Here is a 16,905-nt window from a genome sequence, read left to right as displayed (position 1 = left end):
ACGTTTGAGACATTGGAGGTTACAGGAAGAGAAACTCGGCAAGGCTCCTAAAAGAAGTTACTTATGACAACCCTTCTTGCAGGCAGACTCACTGAGAAGTAAACTGGAATTCTATACTGGATGCTGTGGGAGGGAACTGTGTGCATCTCACCATCAGTGATAAATAAATAAGCAAACAAAGGAAACCACTAGGCTGGAACAGTGGTCAGAAGCCCAGGCTCTGTATTTGAACACATAGGGTTTCAAATCTCAGTTCTGCTCTTACTGGGGGAATGACCTGGGGCAAGTAAATTTACCTAATGTTCAGTCCTTATTCGTAAAAACAAGGATAAAACAGTATCTGCGCCACATGGAGTTTCTGTGTGGGGATTAAATGATCTCATGCACATGAAGTATGTAACAAAATTAGGTGCTTAGTAAACGTTATTTAATGCTGTTATTACCACCTACTGTCAATTCCCCCTTTTCATTGTTTTAAATTACACTTAAAACGGCCAAGATGACAGATAGACTTTACCTCATGAGTCAACTCTGATCAATTGGTTGTGCCAGCTTGAAGCATTAGGATTTAAAGGATTTGAAAGGATTTGAGTCTTATCTTAATGTGGTAGCAAAAAGTATAGCAATTGATTAGTGATGTCTGCCCTGGGTGCAGGAACGAGCAGTATTGGTAGGAAAGCCATCTCTGCCACAGAGAGTTCCTGGTTAGATGTTTTAGCGCCATTCTCAAATCACTCGGCAGGGATGCAAAGAGAGCAGTCAGTACTAGTGAATATGGTTTGGGTGTGAAGGGAAGAGGTGGGAATCAGAGTCCCATCCATCATTTCTGGAAAAGAGTGAAGTTATGTCACTAGAGATTTGCTCTCTGATGATGTCCATCCTTATTAGGCTTTAGGACATCAGAATGACCATATTCTGAGTCAGAGACAAGGTCCACCCACCATGAGGCACCATGTAGACCCCGAGGACGATATGAGGAAAAACTGGAGAGCCTGGGTTCTTTTTCTGCCTGGAGACACCTCAGACCACCTTGGCCCAGCCCCTACAGAGGCATTATTCATCACACACTTAGATTCAGTCCCTGGCCCATTTCTACCTACTTGCCACACTCCTTGCAGGGGAAGATGGTGGTGGGGTCTGTCTCGCCGCTGGTGGTGCTGTGAGAGGGTGAGCTCTTCACTGAGCAGTACCCGCTCTGGGCACTGCCAGGCTTCTGCTTTCCAGAGGGAACAGCACCCCGAGCTTTGGTCACCTGGTTGGTGCCACCGTGGATGCGGGCGTGGCCGTTCAGTGCCTGTCGGGAGCTGAACACCTGGGGAAGAAAGGGAGTGACATGACATCTACAGTCCTGAAAAGGAAATTAGGGTTATTAGTTACTCATTGGTAGAACATGTGATACTCGAAACAGTGGTTTTACATAAGCAAACTCTGGAAAAATGCCACAGAAAGTAGAGATCAAATACCACAATCACAAGTGCTGTGCCAGTAAAAAACCCATCACTGTTATAACCAAAGACTAGGGCTCAATCCAGTGCCTCCCTCTCACAGGGAGGCCATTGGGCCATTTCCCCTCTGAACACCTTATTGTTTCCATCTGTAAAATGAGAGGGTTTGGACCAGCTTTCAAACTTTTTAACAGCCAGAAGCTACCTTCCACCCCTTTTTTCTTTTCTTTCTTTTTTCCTTTCCTTTCCTTTCTTTACTTAAAAAAATCAGGTCTTATTCAAAAGTTCAAAGCAGAGGTACTCTGGCTGAAAGAGACAGCCCCCCAAAATTGAATCTATTTGCTCAGCTCTATCTCCCCGCTAGGAATCCCTCGAACCCCAAGAGACACAGCTTGGAAGACACTGACTAGCTGCTCTGATATATTCTATATGTTATTTCTAAGCCCCAATCAGTAGCCCAGTGTTGAAGCAACGTTTCAGACCCCAACATTGTACTGCAGGATGAAAAAAAGGGGAACGACCTGGTCTTCTGAAGGTTGGCATAATGCACGGTTTCCCAACCTCAGTATTACTGACATTTGGGACTGGATGATTCTTTGCTGTAGGGCTGTCCTGGGCATCACAGGATGTTCAGCAGCAACCCTGGCCTCTCTACCCACCAGATGCCAGGAGCACCTCCCTAGATGTGATAAAAATGTCTCTGGACGTTGCCAAATGTTCACGGGAACAAAACCATTCCCAGCAGAGATCCACTGCTGTAAAGGGATGTAATCCAGACCCCTGAATTCCAAGAGCCCTGACTTCCAGATTGCTAAATGCATCAGCTAATGGGAGTACCCACTGAACTGTCCAGCCACAGATGGTCACTCTGTGTTAAGTTCATGAGTTCTGTTTATAGTCTTGCAGGGAAGAAAAATCTTTCGCTGATTTAGCAACCCAAACCTCCATGTTTAGGCACTGAATAAAACCAACATGCTTTTTTCCCTGTTGTTTTTTAAAGTCACGAAAAAATATTCACCTTGCTGAGCATTTTTGATTGGGTAAAGTAAAAGATTTCCCGCTCAGGAAAGAATTTACTGTACACCCAAACTATGAATTGAGGAAGCATCCAATTTCTAAACAAATACACCAAGGATACTGTCATTTAAAGTCACATCTTATAGCTAGTGGGAAGCAGCCACATAACACAGGGAGATCAGCTCGGTGCTTTGTGACCACCTAGAGGGGTGGGATAGGGAGCGTGGGAGGGAGGGAGATGCAAGAGGGAGGGGATATGGGAACATATGTATATGTATAGCTGATTCACTTTGTTATAAAGCAGAAACTAACACACCATTGTAAAGCAATTATACTCCAATAAAGATGTGTAAAAAATAAATAAATAAAGTCACATCTTAATCATTCCCTAACGGAAGTGCTCTATACAACATGGCAATGATGGAGTGAAGCGTCCAGCTCATTAAACATCAAAGATAGAAACAAGCGAGCAATTTCTTATGTTCTCTTCAAAGCTAATGCAAAATGTATGTATCATTTAAAAAATTTTTTTCATTTTTTCTTAAATGTAAATCAAGTGAATTTCTGCTTTAGGATCTAAATATTTTAAAGACTGTTGCTTTCTTCATCTAAGTGACGGACTGAATAAGCAGCATTCAATGCACTCTGGAAAACAGTATTATCCTATATAACACACAAGCAAAGATAAGCACTAACTTGGGGAAAACAGGGCTTCATATGAAAGGAGCAACATTCTAATTTTTTGCATAATACCTCTAGAACTTGCCTGCACAGGTGTGCCCAGCTTTAAGAAACTTGATTTGGGAAAAGCTCAGCAATTCAGACGAGTGGGGTACTGGGCGGACTGAGAGTCCAAAGTTAACAATTAAAAAAATATATCCATTAAAATACACAGAGAGCCTTAGATCAGGCCAGTACAGATTCTGTAAGGCCATCCTTTAGTGCTAAGAATGATCAAATGGTGAACTGGTTTTATTTTAGCTAAATGATGCTTCTAATGTACTTGAAAAGTACTAGGTTAGGTAATTACACAGACACCTTTTTAGCCTGTTTACATGAATAATTTGCTTAGTAAATCTTGTTTGCTTCCCCCAAAGAGTACAAAGATAAACTTTAGCTAAATCTTTGTAACTATGCCATAAAAGGACACTCCTTCTCTGTGGGCTCTCCCACTGCATTTAAATGCATGTCTCCAGGACATGACCTGTGTGACACAGCCCAGGAGGAGTGGAGAGGCACCAAGTAACGAGGAGTGTAAGTTCTGGAGGCCAAGGTCCATTGCAGAGCCTGAATCACATGCTCCCTGAGGGCAGGGACGGACCTGTGTCCTCCAAGCACGTGGCACAGTGCTTAACAGAGAACACACACTCCAGAAATATCTACGGGCTGAATGAATAAGTAAATGGAGAAGGAAAGAAAAGCAGGGCCACATGGACTTCCCTCTGCCAAACGTTCACTGCTGAAAGTACACCTTTTGCAAAGTGCATCATCTCTTAAAGCCGGGCACAGCTGTATGTACGGCTCTCAAGAGTCCCAGATCCCTGGAGGGCGCAGAGACACTTACAGCTCCACAGTTGGGCATTTCACAGATGAAGGAGCCTGAGGGCTGGCCCAGGGCCTGCAGGGGCGGCCCCTCTGCGGAAGCCAGGACCGGGCCTGGTGGTGGCTCTGGAGACTTGGGCAATTCACTCTCCTCTTCTCTTGTGGATTTCCTGTCTTCTTCTGGGTCCTCCTCCTCCTCCTGTACCTCTTCATCTTCTTCACTCGTCTGGTGTTAAGGCAATAAAAGCAAAAGGGGGAAAATCCCCAAATGGCATTTTTAGTGATGAACAGAACCCAGGGGCTAGGAGAGGAGAGAGGGGCTGGACGCTGGGGCTGCATCGGCTTCTTTGTGCATAAGGAAGGGCTGGCAGAGGCCTCTGGGGAGGGATACGGTTTCTACAAGGTTGGTCACTGGACACTTGGAATTCTGAGGGCAAGGAAGTCCCCCACTTTGGGTCCCCTCATCACTTACAAAAATATATCCTAAGGCAGAGAGGAGAGATTTCTGTATGTAGAGTTTCTCCCCCTTGTTTGAGACCCACAGACCTTGACACTGACTAAAACTCAGGCAGGATACCCCACTTGCAGCAGCTCTGCCTCCCCAGAGCAGTGAGGAGGGTTTTCAAGCAGTAATGACACTGTGGAGCCCCTCTGGACAGAGACTAAAGACCTATCAGGCTTTGTTTTTAAAGGTCTTCTAACACACTTCCTTGCAAGATGCCCGAGATATTGATTTGACCTGTGGAAGGCACATGACCCATGGCATTCTGATGCACTTCTTCTCTGTTCTTGTTAGAAAATAGGATCAGAGACTGAACCACAGTGGCTCTGAAAAGGAGCAGAAATGGAAGGGGATATTCCCATTTATCATGTGCTTTTTTTTTTTTTTTTTTTTTGGTCTCTGATCATGGGCACTCTACGAAAAAAAATAAGAAAAATATTTCTATGAATAATTATCCTCTTTGTGACTGTGTCCCCTCCCTCTGCTTCAGAACAGCAACGAGGTGGAGAATTAAGCAGAAGGTCCTGACCTTCCTCAAGGTTAACAAGACAGTAAATGGAATAGCCTGGAGGAGGTACCTGGGCTGGGTGGGGATGGGGGCCAGGGATCTAGGAGGCCCTTTTACTGAACTAACTACCTTACTCTGCAATCTCAGTCCTCACGGGGGTAGGGTGGGGGGAGGGTGTGTGTGTAAGGGATGCTTGCTCCTCCGGGCCTAGAAGGACTGAGGACCAGGGATGGGAATTCTGTGTTACATCAACCTCATTTTAGCTTCTATTTTACAGCACTTTACGGTGTACAAAGTGCGTTTGCTATGTCACTGAATAGGCTGTAAAAAGTCCTGCTATTTTACAAATGAAGAAACAAAAGGGATGTCCGGCTGCCTTCCACCCTGATGGGTCATTTGTCTCTGCTGGGCTCTCTGCACACCCACTGCTTAAAGCATGTGGGCTGGGGGACTTCCCTGGTGGCGCAGTGGTTAAGAGTCTGCCTGCCAATGCAGGGGACACAGGTTCGATCCCTGGTCCGGGAAGATCCCACATGCTGCGGAGTGGCAAAGCCCGTGTGCCACAACTATTGAGCCTGCGCTCTAGAGTCCACGAGCCACAACTAGAGCCCGTGTGCCACAACTACTGAAACCCGCGCGCCTAGAGCCCGTGCTCTGCAACGAGAGAAGCCACCGCGATGAGGGGCCCACGCACCACGGCGAGGGGTGGCCCCCGCTCGCCGCAACTAGACAAAGCCCACACACAGCAACGAAGACCCAACGCAGCCAAAAAAAAAAAAAAAAAAAAAAAAAAATGCACATGGGCTGCAGTTTGGTTTACCCCAGACAGCGATGTAACTCTGGGTAAGCCTACAATTCTTAGAACCTGGAAGCCAGAATTTCCAAGAAGAATAAAGATTTCTGAGAGTAGCAGTTCCTCGGGATCCAGAAACCACCAGCTTTCTCTCTCCAGTTTGGATTGGGGGTGGGAGAGAAAGATAATCCCAGTAAATACGAGCATTTAGCACACTCTTCACTGTTTCAGTATTATCCTTATTTAAAATGGTATATATGCATATTTGAGACCATGTATTAATAGGGTATACTTAAGAAATGGTCCCAGTTTCCAGTGGGTAAATCAGAATTAATCAGTAATGATTACATTTGCTGAAAGACTTCAATGAATACAGATGTAGGCTTAATACATTTTACAGAGTGATTTATGATGTAAGCTTACAGATCTCTTACTAGTATAGAATATACAGGTTGATATCACTTAAATGGCCTTATTCTCATATGAATCAACCACCTTCCAATCTCAGAGAATTTCAGGTAAAATCATGTTACGTCTAACTCCACGGGTTCGCTCCATTCCTTTACAGAACTGGAACTCTGTGGTCTCAGGTATCAGGTTATTAAGCAGACGGAGGTCTACAGCTCACCATTTAAAGTAAATTACATGGTAACTTTCAATGACAATGGCACTTATTTCACAGCAGTCGTTACACAATTTTCAAGTTGTTATACAAATTTATACAATTTTCTCACCATGCTATTGTTTGAAAGCTCTTAAAAGTTCCATAGAGCCATTAAATTACAGATTAAATTATACTGTCCTGTGATTATATATGTCTCGTGAACGTAGACAGGTTTACTTCAAATGGCAATCTACGCATGTTCACAAAATGATTTATCATCAAGCGAAAGCGCTCACCAATGTGACTAGAGATGCAAAGACAGAGGACAAAACCCTAACATGTAGCACTCTGTATCAACAAGTTGGCCATTTCATGATGTATCGTGAAAGGAAACATTTGGTATTATTCAAAAATTGGCAGAAAAGTGGGCAAGTACAGAGAAGGAAGATGGTTATGTATTATACAAAGTGCTCAAAACCCTGAGTCCAAATAAGAGTTTCTTGAGGAGATTTTTATTTCTCAGGCCTGAAAATGGCATTTGTATTATGAGAAATTTATAAGTTAAAACACAAATGCTCAACAACCCAAATGTCTTCAACGACACAAATTTGAGTGTTACAGTCACTGATGAATGATGATGGTGATGACAACATACTGAAGGCCTATTGTGAATCAGGGACTACACACACACACACACACACACACACAGCTAGTTCTCACAAAAACCCTGCACAATGTTTTTTTTCATTTAAAAAAAAAATATTTATTTATTTAGGCCACACCATGCAGCTTGCTGGATCTTAGTTCCCTGACCAGGGATTGAACCTGGGCCCTCAGCACCTCGGCAGTGAAAGCACAGAGTCCTAACCACTGGACCGCCAGGGAATTCCCTACAAATTTCTATTTTTTAAACAAATGAGAAATTGGCCAGAGAACTAATTTTCCCCAGAGCACACAGCTGGTAAAGAAGTTGAATTGAAATTTAAAACCTGCACCGTCTGATTCTAAAGCCTCAGCCTTCGCTCCCTGCCTGCCTGCACATGTCCATAGATGCACATCTGTCCATCTGGACATGGCTTAGGTTTTCAGCTCAAACACAGAGCTAAACCTCTCAAAACCATTGAGAACCAGCCCCCTTTCCGTGTCAGAGGGAAGGAGGATGTTTCCCAGGCCCCTTGTCAGTGGATCGCACTGCAGGCAACTCAGGTCTGGGACCATGGAGGAGCTGTGCCCTCGGAGCCCTGACCGCTGTCTTCCAAAGTCAGTTAACTGCCTCAACTGGTTTCTTCAACTGTGCTGAATTTTGCTCACAGCCAGACCCACAGATTCGCCCTGAGTGGAAGCAGGAGCCTGGGCAGGGAACAGGAAGCTGAGGCCAGCATTTCCCTCTCGCCGCCTCAGCAGAGCCCACCTTGGCCTCCTCTTCGGCCTGCAAGGGTGGAAGGGCCTGTGACAGTCTCAGGCCAGAAGTCAAGTCACCTGCTGGATGAGCTTGTGCTATGCTGACCTCCTGGCCCCTAAAGAGCAGTCTCTCCTCACCCTCCTTCCTCTCCCCTCTCCCTTGAAAAGTCCCTGAGCTACCTGACTGTGCTCCATCTGGGGGGAATATACTCCCTTTAATAAAATATTGAGGAGAGCTACCCAGGTGTCCCAGGCAGGCCCAGAGGACAGAGAGCAGGACCCCCTCCTAGGACTGTGCCTCCTGCACCTTCCCCGTCCTTGCATGGTCCCAGCTTTTCATCTCCACTTGGCAAACTATCCTCAGAAGGTTGACTGTGTCTTCACAGTGCCCCAAGGGAGCTGTGAGCTACCACGCTGGCCTTGAATCAAGATTTTCTTGTTTTTTGGGGGGCCTGAGTCATCTCTGCACATTAAGTTCACAGGTCACAAGGTGTGGTTGCACCTGACCCAGCCTAATACCGGCTCCTGGCAAATAAGTCCAAGGAGGTGTGGTGCCTGGGGTGACGTCTTAACCTTTCCTCCTCAGTCTGAGGCTACACGCTGGCTCGGGCCTTTCCACCCACCTGCAAAGCGCTGCTGGCCCAAGATGGCGCCTGTGCCTAACGTGGTCACACCTTCCGTAGCAGCCCTCCTCTGCTCAGAATCTCCTGGTTCACACCCTGTCCTCCCAGGGAGTTCGTAGAGGGATTGTTGCCATGACCCAGAGCGACTCCTACCTGGGAAAAACGTTCACTCATTCATTCAACAAACGTTTACTGAGTGCTGATATCGTGTCAGGCACTGTCCTAGGCACTTGGTAACACCCAAGTTGAAGAGACATCAACTTGCTTTGGGAAACCACATCCTCTGATTTTGCTCTCTTCCGAAACATGACTCTGACAGAGCCCAGAACATTCCAGAATTGGAAGGGACTTCCCAAATCATCTAAACCATCGGCCCCCTTTTACTGGTCAGTAAGCTTAGGGGCCAGGTCCTAGGTCTCCCAGGCCAGGATTCTTTGAGCTTCCTCATTTACTGTCTATTCTGCTCATTCAGAAAGCAATGCTCTGTGTGACCTTGGGCAAGCCCCGTCCACTCGCTGGGCCTCAACCTTCTGCCTGAGGACTGGTGGAGCTGGATGAGAGAGAGTCCCCAAAGGCCGTATCTAAGACTTTCTGGACCTCATCTCATGCTACTTTTAAAGACTCTTGGGGTTCACGGTAAACTTTCTCCTTGTGTATGCCACATCTTCCCACCTATAATATATGCTACTGGGGCAGGGGGCAGAGGCCGGTTAACAGCCCCGGGTCACCCATGGCACTACAGACATAGTGGGAACTCAATTGCTTTTAGTTGATTGAACCAGAAGAGGCCACATTGCTTTTTTTTTTTTTTTTTAAATAGTGAATATGTACTGCTGGCCTTCTTGTATAAGGGCAATCTGCTTTTTTTTTGGGGGGGGGGTTTTAAAATTTATTTATTTATTTATTTATTTATGGCTGTGTTGGGTCTTCGCTTCTGTGCGAGGGCTTTCTCTAGTTGCAGCAAGTGGGGGCCACTCTTCATCGCGGTGCGTGGGCCTCTCATTATCGCGGCCTCTCTTGTTGCGGAGCACAGGCTCCAGACGCGCAGGCTCAGTAATTGTGGCTCATGGGCCTAGTTGCTCCGCGGCATGTGGGATCCTCCCAGACCAGGGCTCGAACCTGTGGCCCCTGCATTGGCACGCAGATTCTCAACCACTGCGCCACCAGGGAAGCCCCCACGTTGCTTTTTTAAACGTTAGCCACAGGTGAGAAAAAGGCTATTCAGATATACGACATCACTACTTAAGGCAGTCAAACAAAACTCCTGATCATAGGAAACCCTGAATATAGAATACTGCCATCTCTAATCAAAAGAATGGCAATACCATTCTATTCTACAGATGTCTATTTTTTTTCTGATATTTGGGTCCAAATATAAATTTATATATGTGTATATATTTCTTAGCTAGGATCAATTCTTAGTTAGGAACTTAGGCTTTGAAGCATTAATGAGTCCAAGTGTCTTTACAGTTCTCTAAGAGGATTTGCATGTGCTTGCTCTTAAGTGTTACACCAGGGAATCAGGCTCAGACAACACACTCACCAGGCTTTTGACCATGGCTAAGTTACCTAGGCTCTGTGCCTCAGTTTCCTACCTCACAGAATTGGTATGAGGAGTAAAAAAGCCAATATGTGTAAAGTGCCTCCTAGTACAGTGCCTGGAATGTATGAAGCACTATGTAAATGTCTGTGAAAGAGATTAACCCACATATGTGCTAGTAACACTTACATGGGGGACACAGTTGGGAATGAAAGTATAATTACAAATATTCACGATATTTATGAATTCCAAACACATTCCCTGGTGGTTGCAGACGAGAGTTTAGTAATCTGTTGTAAGACGTAATTTTTACACACACATACGTGTTTTCCACAACATGTGAGAAGATTTCCCTTTGGCTGCGGATGCAGAGAAGAGAGTTAACCGCAAGGACAAAAGTGGTAGTAATTTCCAAAGCCACACATAAGGGGTTCAGAGAAGATTTCGATCTAGTGATGTCTTTTTTTAAAACTTCTTTCTTTCTTTCTTTCTTTTTTTTTCTTTTAAATTAATTAACATTTATTTTTGGCTGCTTTGGGTCTTCGTTGCTGTGCGGGCTTTCTCTAGTTGCGGCGAGCGGGGGCTACTCTTCGTTGCAGTGTGGGGGCTTCTCACTGCAGTGGCTTCTCTTGTTGCGGAGCACAGGCTCTAGGCGTGCGGGCTTCAGTAGTTGTGGCACGTGGGCTCAGTAGTTGTGGCTCGGGGGCTCTAGAGCGCAGGCTCAGTAGTTGTGGTGCATGGGCGTAGTTGCTCCGCAGCATATGGGATCTTCCCGGACCAGGGCTCAAACCTGTGTCCCCTGCACTGGCGGGCAGGTTCTTAACCACTGTGCCACCAGGGAGGTCCCTAGTGATGTCTTTAGTAGGTTCGTCATCTTAATATGCAGACAACTTTGGATTGTCTGCTAATGAAGGAAATCAGTATCAAGGATAAATGGTGATGTGAGGATGAGAATAATCTACACACTGCTAACCAGTTTCCCAATAACTGAGAGTTTCTGGCGCCATCTAGAGGTCAAAGTTGCTCCTTGGGCATGCTTCACAGAAGCTGTGTAAAATCCGAGTGCGCTTAAGTCTTTCTAAGGCATGTTAGTTCTCTGGTCAGGAGCATCTGTGACTGTGGAAGCATCAGGAAGTGCTATCCCAGAATGTCGGGGTGCCTCTTATAAATCACCCACATCAAGGCTGGAACCACCACGGTTTAACTCCCCTGGTGCCTACCTGCCCTGGAACGCAAGCCAGCCCTCACCTCCGTAACTGATCACTGGGCTGCGGGTCAAACCCAAAACTGCCTTCCCTCTGCCTAGTTATCCCAGGAAATCAAGGCCTGAATCTCACCTGGGAACTGGCCTGTCACCCACCAGTGCCAGCCACTTAGGGACCTGGGCGTGGGGCAGGAGCAGGGCCTGAATAAGCAGCACCTGGGCAGCTTCACTCACCACACAATCGTCGATGATTTCCGAGAGCCGTGTCCGGTGTTTCCTCCCCAACCTCATGATTTTTTTCCACGTGTAGTAGTACTCCACACACTGAGCCACCGTCTTGGACTTCACCTGCCGGGAAAGCCACCTCAAGATCAGCTCCAGCAGTGGGCAGGGTGCAAAGCAGCAAGCTTTTGTGCAATTTTAAGTTTGTAATAGGTATTAGGTTTATGCAGTTGAATAAAAACATATACATGGTGAAAAATCTCCTCCCCACCCCCGTTCTCCATCCATCCATCCATCTGTTCCCCCCCTACCCCTGCAACACAGCTGGCCCCTCTTATTCATATCTTGGGTGTCATGCCAGAATTTCTTTACATATATACCAACGAAAATATATTCCTCCCCACCATTCTGCCTCACAAAAGGTAGCACACTCTATGTACTGCTTTGCATCTTGACTTTTTCCACAAGATAGCTTGGAGATTTTTTTCACATTCGTCCATAGAGAGCTCGTTCCCTTTTTTAACCCATAAAGCAGCATGCTTTTTCAAATGCTTGAATGTATTTGGCTCTCCAACTTGTTGACCTTCAAAATCTATTTATGAAAAATGTTCCTTAGTAATCGAACAGGAATATAAGACAAAAGTTATGATGACAAGAGCTTAGTGTTTGCAGAAAACAAGGCTTGCCCTGTTCTCCCCAAAAGGGGCAAAGATAAATGTGTTTTAAAGAGAAAAAAATTCCTTTGTTTAGTTCATAGTGCTCTAAGCTCAAAGTGGGGTTCAATAATGTGGGTTTTCTGGAGGTAGATAAAAAGGCTGGCTGTCCCCTTGGGGGCAGGAACATGGCCACCTGCATAGTGAGAATGAAAAGAGTACCTTCAGAAGTCTGGTCTCCTCAAAGGTGGCCCCTTCACGTCCACCTGATATCATGAATTTCTACATTAGAATCACCCAAGGAGGGAGGATAGAGTCCCAGAGAACCCTTGTTTTAAATCCTGCATTGCCTGGCGAGCACGACACATGAATCCATCATCAGTCAACAAGGTGCGGGGCCTTTAGGAATCAGGCTGAGGACAGACCAGTCCTGGGGAAGGTGACCCAGGAGAGATGCGAGCCTGGGAGCTGCTGGGATAGAGGGCAGCAAAGAGTCCAGTGGCCTCCAGGGCAGAGTAAGGCAGGTGCGAATTCAGATCTGAAGACGGAGGCAAGTTGGAGAAAAAGTCCACCTATTCTGATTCTCATCCAGTCAAGGCCCAGGATTAAGGACAGGAGACATGAACCCGGGACAACACTGAGGCCCAGCCCAGAGCCAGTGGCAGCTGTCACCTGGGACCCTGTTCTCTGTGGACCTGAGCATCTTAATAACTCAGTATGGCTCCATCATTCATCAGTTTGCTGAAACACTCTGAATCACTGTAACTTTTAGCCTAAACCATCTCTCAGCCAATTAAGGTCTATTACGTTTATTATGTGCTGGATAAAGCGCTATTTCATCTTTGTTAAAGAGCTCTACTTTGCTGTGAAATGCTATATATGTAACATGTTATTGTTGTTATTATTATTATGTGGCCGCACCACACAGCTTTCGGGATCTTAGTTCCCTGGCCAGGGATCGAACCTGTGCCCCCTGCAGTGGAAGCTCGGAGTCTTAACCACTGGACCGCCAGGGAAGTCCCTGTAACATATTATTTTTATTAACACGGTCCTTATGATCAGGGGCCCAACACCAGAAACTCTGCTAGGGGGACGGCTCATGTTCTCCCTTCTCCAATCCCCCCTTCCCAAATTCTGTCAGAAACACTATAGATCTGTCAAACACACATGAAATAATTTATATAAATTGTGAACCAGAAGCCTCAGGTCTATTTATTCTGACAGAATGTGTGAATTACACATTTTAATTAAGATAAGAATACCCCCCCCCCCCACTGCCACATCCGAATAATCTATATTCTCCTCCCCCCACATCCCTAACACCAGGGCCAAGCCATCCATAACAAATACCATCCTTTACCAGCAAGAGATGGAAGACATTCTTTTGGTGAGAGTCCTAAGCCAGTAACCAAATAATTCTATATATCTTTAGGTGTACAACTTCCCAAATTTGGTTTCAAGTGAGCAATGGGAAAAAGAATACTTACCATCTTCTGTACAAAAATAAAGTCTTTGTTGTAAGTGGCTAGTGCTTTATTAAACAGTTTTCTTTCTAGGGAGGTCCACTTGTCCGAACCTACAACAAAACACACATTTCATAAAAAACAGCTCAGTTCTCCTCACTTGTGGTTGCTGGTTCACTTAGTTAAGTTACAAACTACAACTGTTCAGCATGTGATAGAATACATATCACACTCCTTTCTGAACAGGAAGTGCAGTGTAATGGTTAGGAGCCCTGACACCTGGGTTCAGATCTCAGCCGTGGCCTTGACCTTGGCAAGTTATTGAGCCTAAGACTCAGTTTTATTACCTACAAATGGGAATAATTCTGATTGTCTCCACCTCTTAAGATTTCTGTGAAGGTTAAAGAAGGTAATGCCCAAAAAGTGTCTAGCTTAGTAACTGGAAAATCAGGAATGCTTAATGGAGTTTAGCTACAGTTTTTATGTAATTAGGATGAGCGCAAGCATTCACGTAGCAAGTGATCCTCACATGTGCTGGATTCAGCAGTCTTCACCCTCAAGATGTTCACAATCTAGTGGGGAGAAAACCAGGAGGCCCTGCATTCAAGGTGATGATTGCGAGGATGAAGGGAGGGGTCGGGTGCCGATGGGAACCCCACTGTGGGAACACCACACTCAGGTAAGGGCAGCCGGGAAGGCTTCCAGGTGGAGAGAACACCTGAGCGGGCTTTAAAAAGACACAGAAGCAAGTCAGGCAAGAAGGAGATGGAAGGGAATTCTGGGGAGAGAAAGTGGCATGTGCAAAGTCAGAAGCAAGCAGTGAGAGAACACATGTCATTCATTCGTTCATCCATTCGGCAGATACTTATTAGGTGTTTACTACATGCAAGACACAAGGGGAAAAAAAGCTAATACTTATAAGTGCTTACTACGTGCCAGGCTCTAAAGTACTTCACAGATAGTAGTCATTTGGTTCTACAGACAATCTGTAAGATTGGTATTACTGCTACCCATTTTACAGATGAGGAAATGGAGGTGTTCAAGAAATAAGCAGTAATCCAGTACGGCTCAACTACAGAGTTCCAGCAGAGGGAAAGCAGATGAGGCCGGGAGGTGAGAGGGACCGGTTCCTGACAAATCTGCAGACCAATGAAGAAGAGGTCCTGCAGTGCCGGGCTGGTGCATCTTGCCTTGCTGGCTGAACTTGACATTCATGTCAAAGCAGGATATGCAGATGTTTACAGAGAATGGTACTGGCCTATTTCCAAGGCAAGTCCTATTTCTGGGGGCTCAATCACTGTGGCTGGTTTGCAGAAACTCAGCCTCATTCTAATTTTTTGAATTCCCTGTATCTCTGATTCTTTGGATGGTACATGGCTGGGCTTTTGATAAGCCTCTACTTTTCAGAGCTGTAATCCCCCAAACTATAGCATTTTTCCTTCCAACCAGAACAAGCCCAAGATTTCCATTTTGCTATGGTTGACGGAGGGGCTAAAGTAAGAAAACCTGAATTGCTTCTTCCCTCAAAAGGCTGAGCCCAAATCACTCAAACAAGTGAAACCACGCCTGGCAGGCAGGCAGGAGGCAGGCAGCCTTGGATCCTTGAGAAAATATGTGACTCAGTGATGTCAGCTCAGATTTCTGAAATAAACACCTTCTCTGTGTGACTCCCTGATGGGTCCTTAAGCCAAGAGCTCTGGCTCCAGATGCAGGATATGCTCTCCACAGCTGGGCTGCTTCAGGCCTCTATAAAAGTAGGGCCACCACCTGATTTCTTTGGTTTGTGAGTTTCTCTCTTTACTTCTAGAAGGAAAGCAGCTTTCTGATTAACCCTCGGAAGAAGGAAGCCTCTTCCACAGGTTCTGGAGACCAGGACATCTCTGGTTGCGCAAACCATCGTAACAGGGAGAAGTGGGGCCAGAGGTTTGGAGAGGCTTTGCTAGAGTGGATGTGAGCAGAGCAGGTCGGTGGGGTTTGGAGCGGTTTGGAGCTCTGGAGCACTTGCATCACCATTCCTCAACTTCTGTCCAACACTCAAGGGCTTGGGGGTCCCAGCTCCCATTTGCTCCCATTGCCCAGAGGCAGAGACAGAAAGAGCAAAACAGAAAGGCTGAACCAACAACTGAAAGACCAAAGAGGAGTCACGGCTCCTTTTAGGTATCCATTAAAACAGCAAAGAGAGATCAGAGAGGCAGTGGTGTAAGAGGACCATGATGGGGACATGTCACACTAGCTGAGCCCCTGGACAAGCATATAGGGAGGTTGCTGTGCTGCCCTGATGCAGGTCTAGTCTGTGCAGCTCTGGGTTGCACCTCACATAGGAAGTTAGGGAATATTTTGCTGATGAAAACCCCCAATTAGATGAATGAGAATCCTTTCCACCCTCAGCCAGATCCTACGTTTCCCAAGTCAGAGTGCAGCTCTAAGCCCCCGTGAGACACTCACAGGGCCACGCAACCTTCTCAGGCCAGCACCCAGCCTCTATGGTGGACACACTTTCTTCCACCCCACGCCAAGCTTGTCATCTGATTACTGCCCAAACCGCAGTGTTAAGTCCCCAGGTCTGTCTACTTGTGAGAGGTATGTCCCTACACGTCCCCAGATGGCCTTCCAGCTCTAACCCCACAGAAGGTGAAGTGACCTCCTGGACCATCTGGTATGGGGGATCCTCAAGCCTCACGGGGGAAGGAGGTCTCCTCCCCATCAACTCTTTGGTGGTTTTTAGGGCTGCTGCTCTGTGATGGGGTCTTCAGTCTTCCCAATCCCAGAGTGTCCACTCCACACCACCAGTCCTGGATTGGAAGTGGGCTGCACCCTCGCACTTTCCTCTCTGTGCTGCCCCCCACCTGAGGGCCGGGGTGGGGAGCATGTGCTCAGACGGTGAGAGATGGCTCCTCTACGTAGTCCTAGGGTCTGCACTTTAGCACACGTGACTGTGCTGTGCCTGCGTGTCTGTCCAACAAGGGTGCCCACAAACTGAGAGGCAGAGGCGGGGCCAGACAAGCCCATCGGTTCTCACGCTCCATCTTCACCGCACCCTGATCACGGGATCGCCCACAGGACTGAGAATCCACTCCTGGGCTCTTGGGCTGAATTCCCAGGCTGAAGCCTGGTATATAGACATAGTATCTGAATGCGCTTGTCCCAAATAATAAAGTCACGGTGCTGTGATAAAAGGGGTGACTTTAATCAGGAGACCACAGGCTGCGAACCTGGTTCTGCCACTCACTCCTTCTGGGGCCCCTGCAAGTTTACTTCTCTGAGTCTCAGTTTCCTCTTTTGTGACTTGGGGATCCTGACAGTCATGCTGTGACTGGCAGCGTTTAGTCCTAAGTATGTGCACAGAGAATGTTTTAGATCTGGCCACTCGGACGGCAGATTCCAAATC

General features: G+C 46.5%; 1 protein-coding gene across 7 annotated transcripts in view; it reads right to left on the bottom strand.

The window, feature by feature from the left end:
• TRERF1 (transcriptional regulating factor 1) overlaps positions 1 to 16,905 on the bottom strand; it is a 199,048-nt gene that overhangs the window by 5,740 nt on the left and 176,403 nt on the right. For 4 of the 7 annotated variants that reach the window (XM_059938685.1, XM_059938689.1, XM_059938684.1 and 1 more), the window contains 4 exons: positions 13,542 to 13,630; positions 11,414 to 11,527; positions 4,027 to 4,230; positions 1,101 to 1,348 (listed from right to left, as the gene is read on the bottom strand). In XM_059938685.1, the coding sequence (XP_059794668.1) occupies positions 1,101 to 1,348; positions 4,027 to 4,230; positions 11,414 to 11,527; positions 13,542 to 13,630 (655 nt within the window). The remainder of the gene's footprint in view (positions 1 to 1,100; positions 1,349 to 4,026; positions 4,231 to 11,413; positions 11,528 to 13,541; positions 13,631 to 16,905) is intronic. The other 3 variants (XM_059938686.1, XM_059938690.1, XM_059938688.1) reach the window with 1 other exon arrangement.

Source organism: Balaenoptera ricei, chromosome 11 (assembly GCF_028023285.1).
Source record: "Balaenoptera ricei isolate mBalRic1 chromosome 11, mBalRic1.hap2, whole genome shotgun sequence".
Taxonomy (NCBI): Eukaryota; Metazoa; Chordata; class Mammalia; order Artiodactyla; family Balaenopteridae; genus Balaenoptera; species Balaenoptera ricei.
Note: the sequence above shows the minus strand (reverse complement) of the source record. Positions and strands in the feature narration are given on the sequence as shown.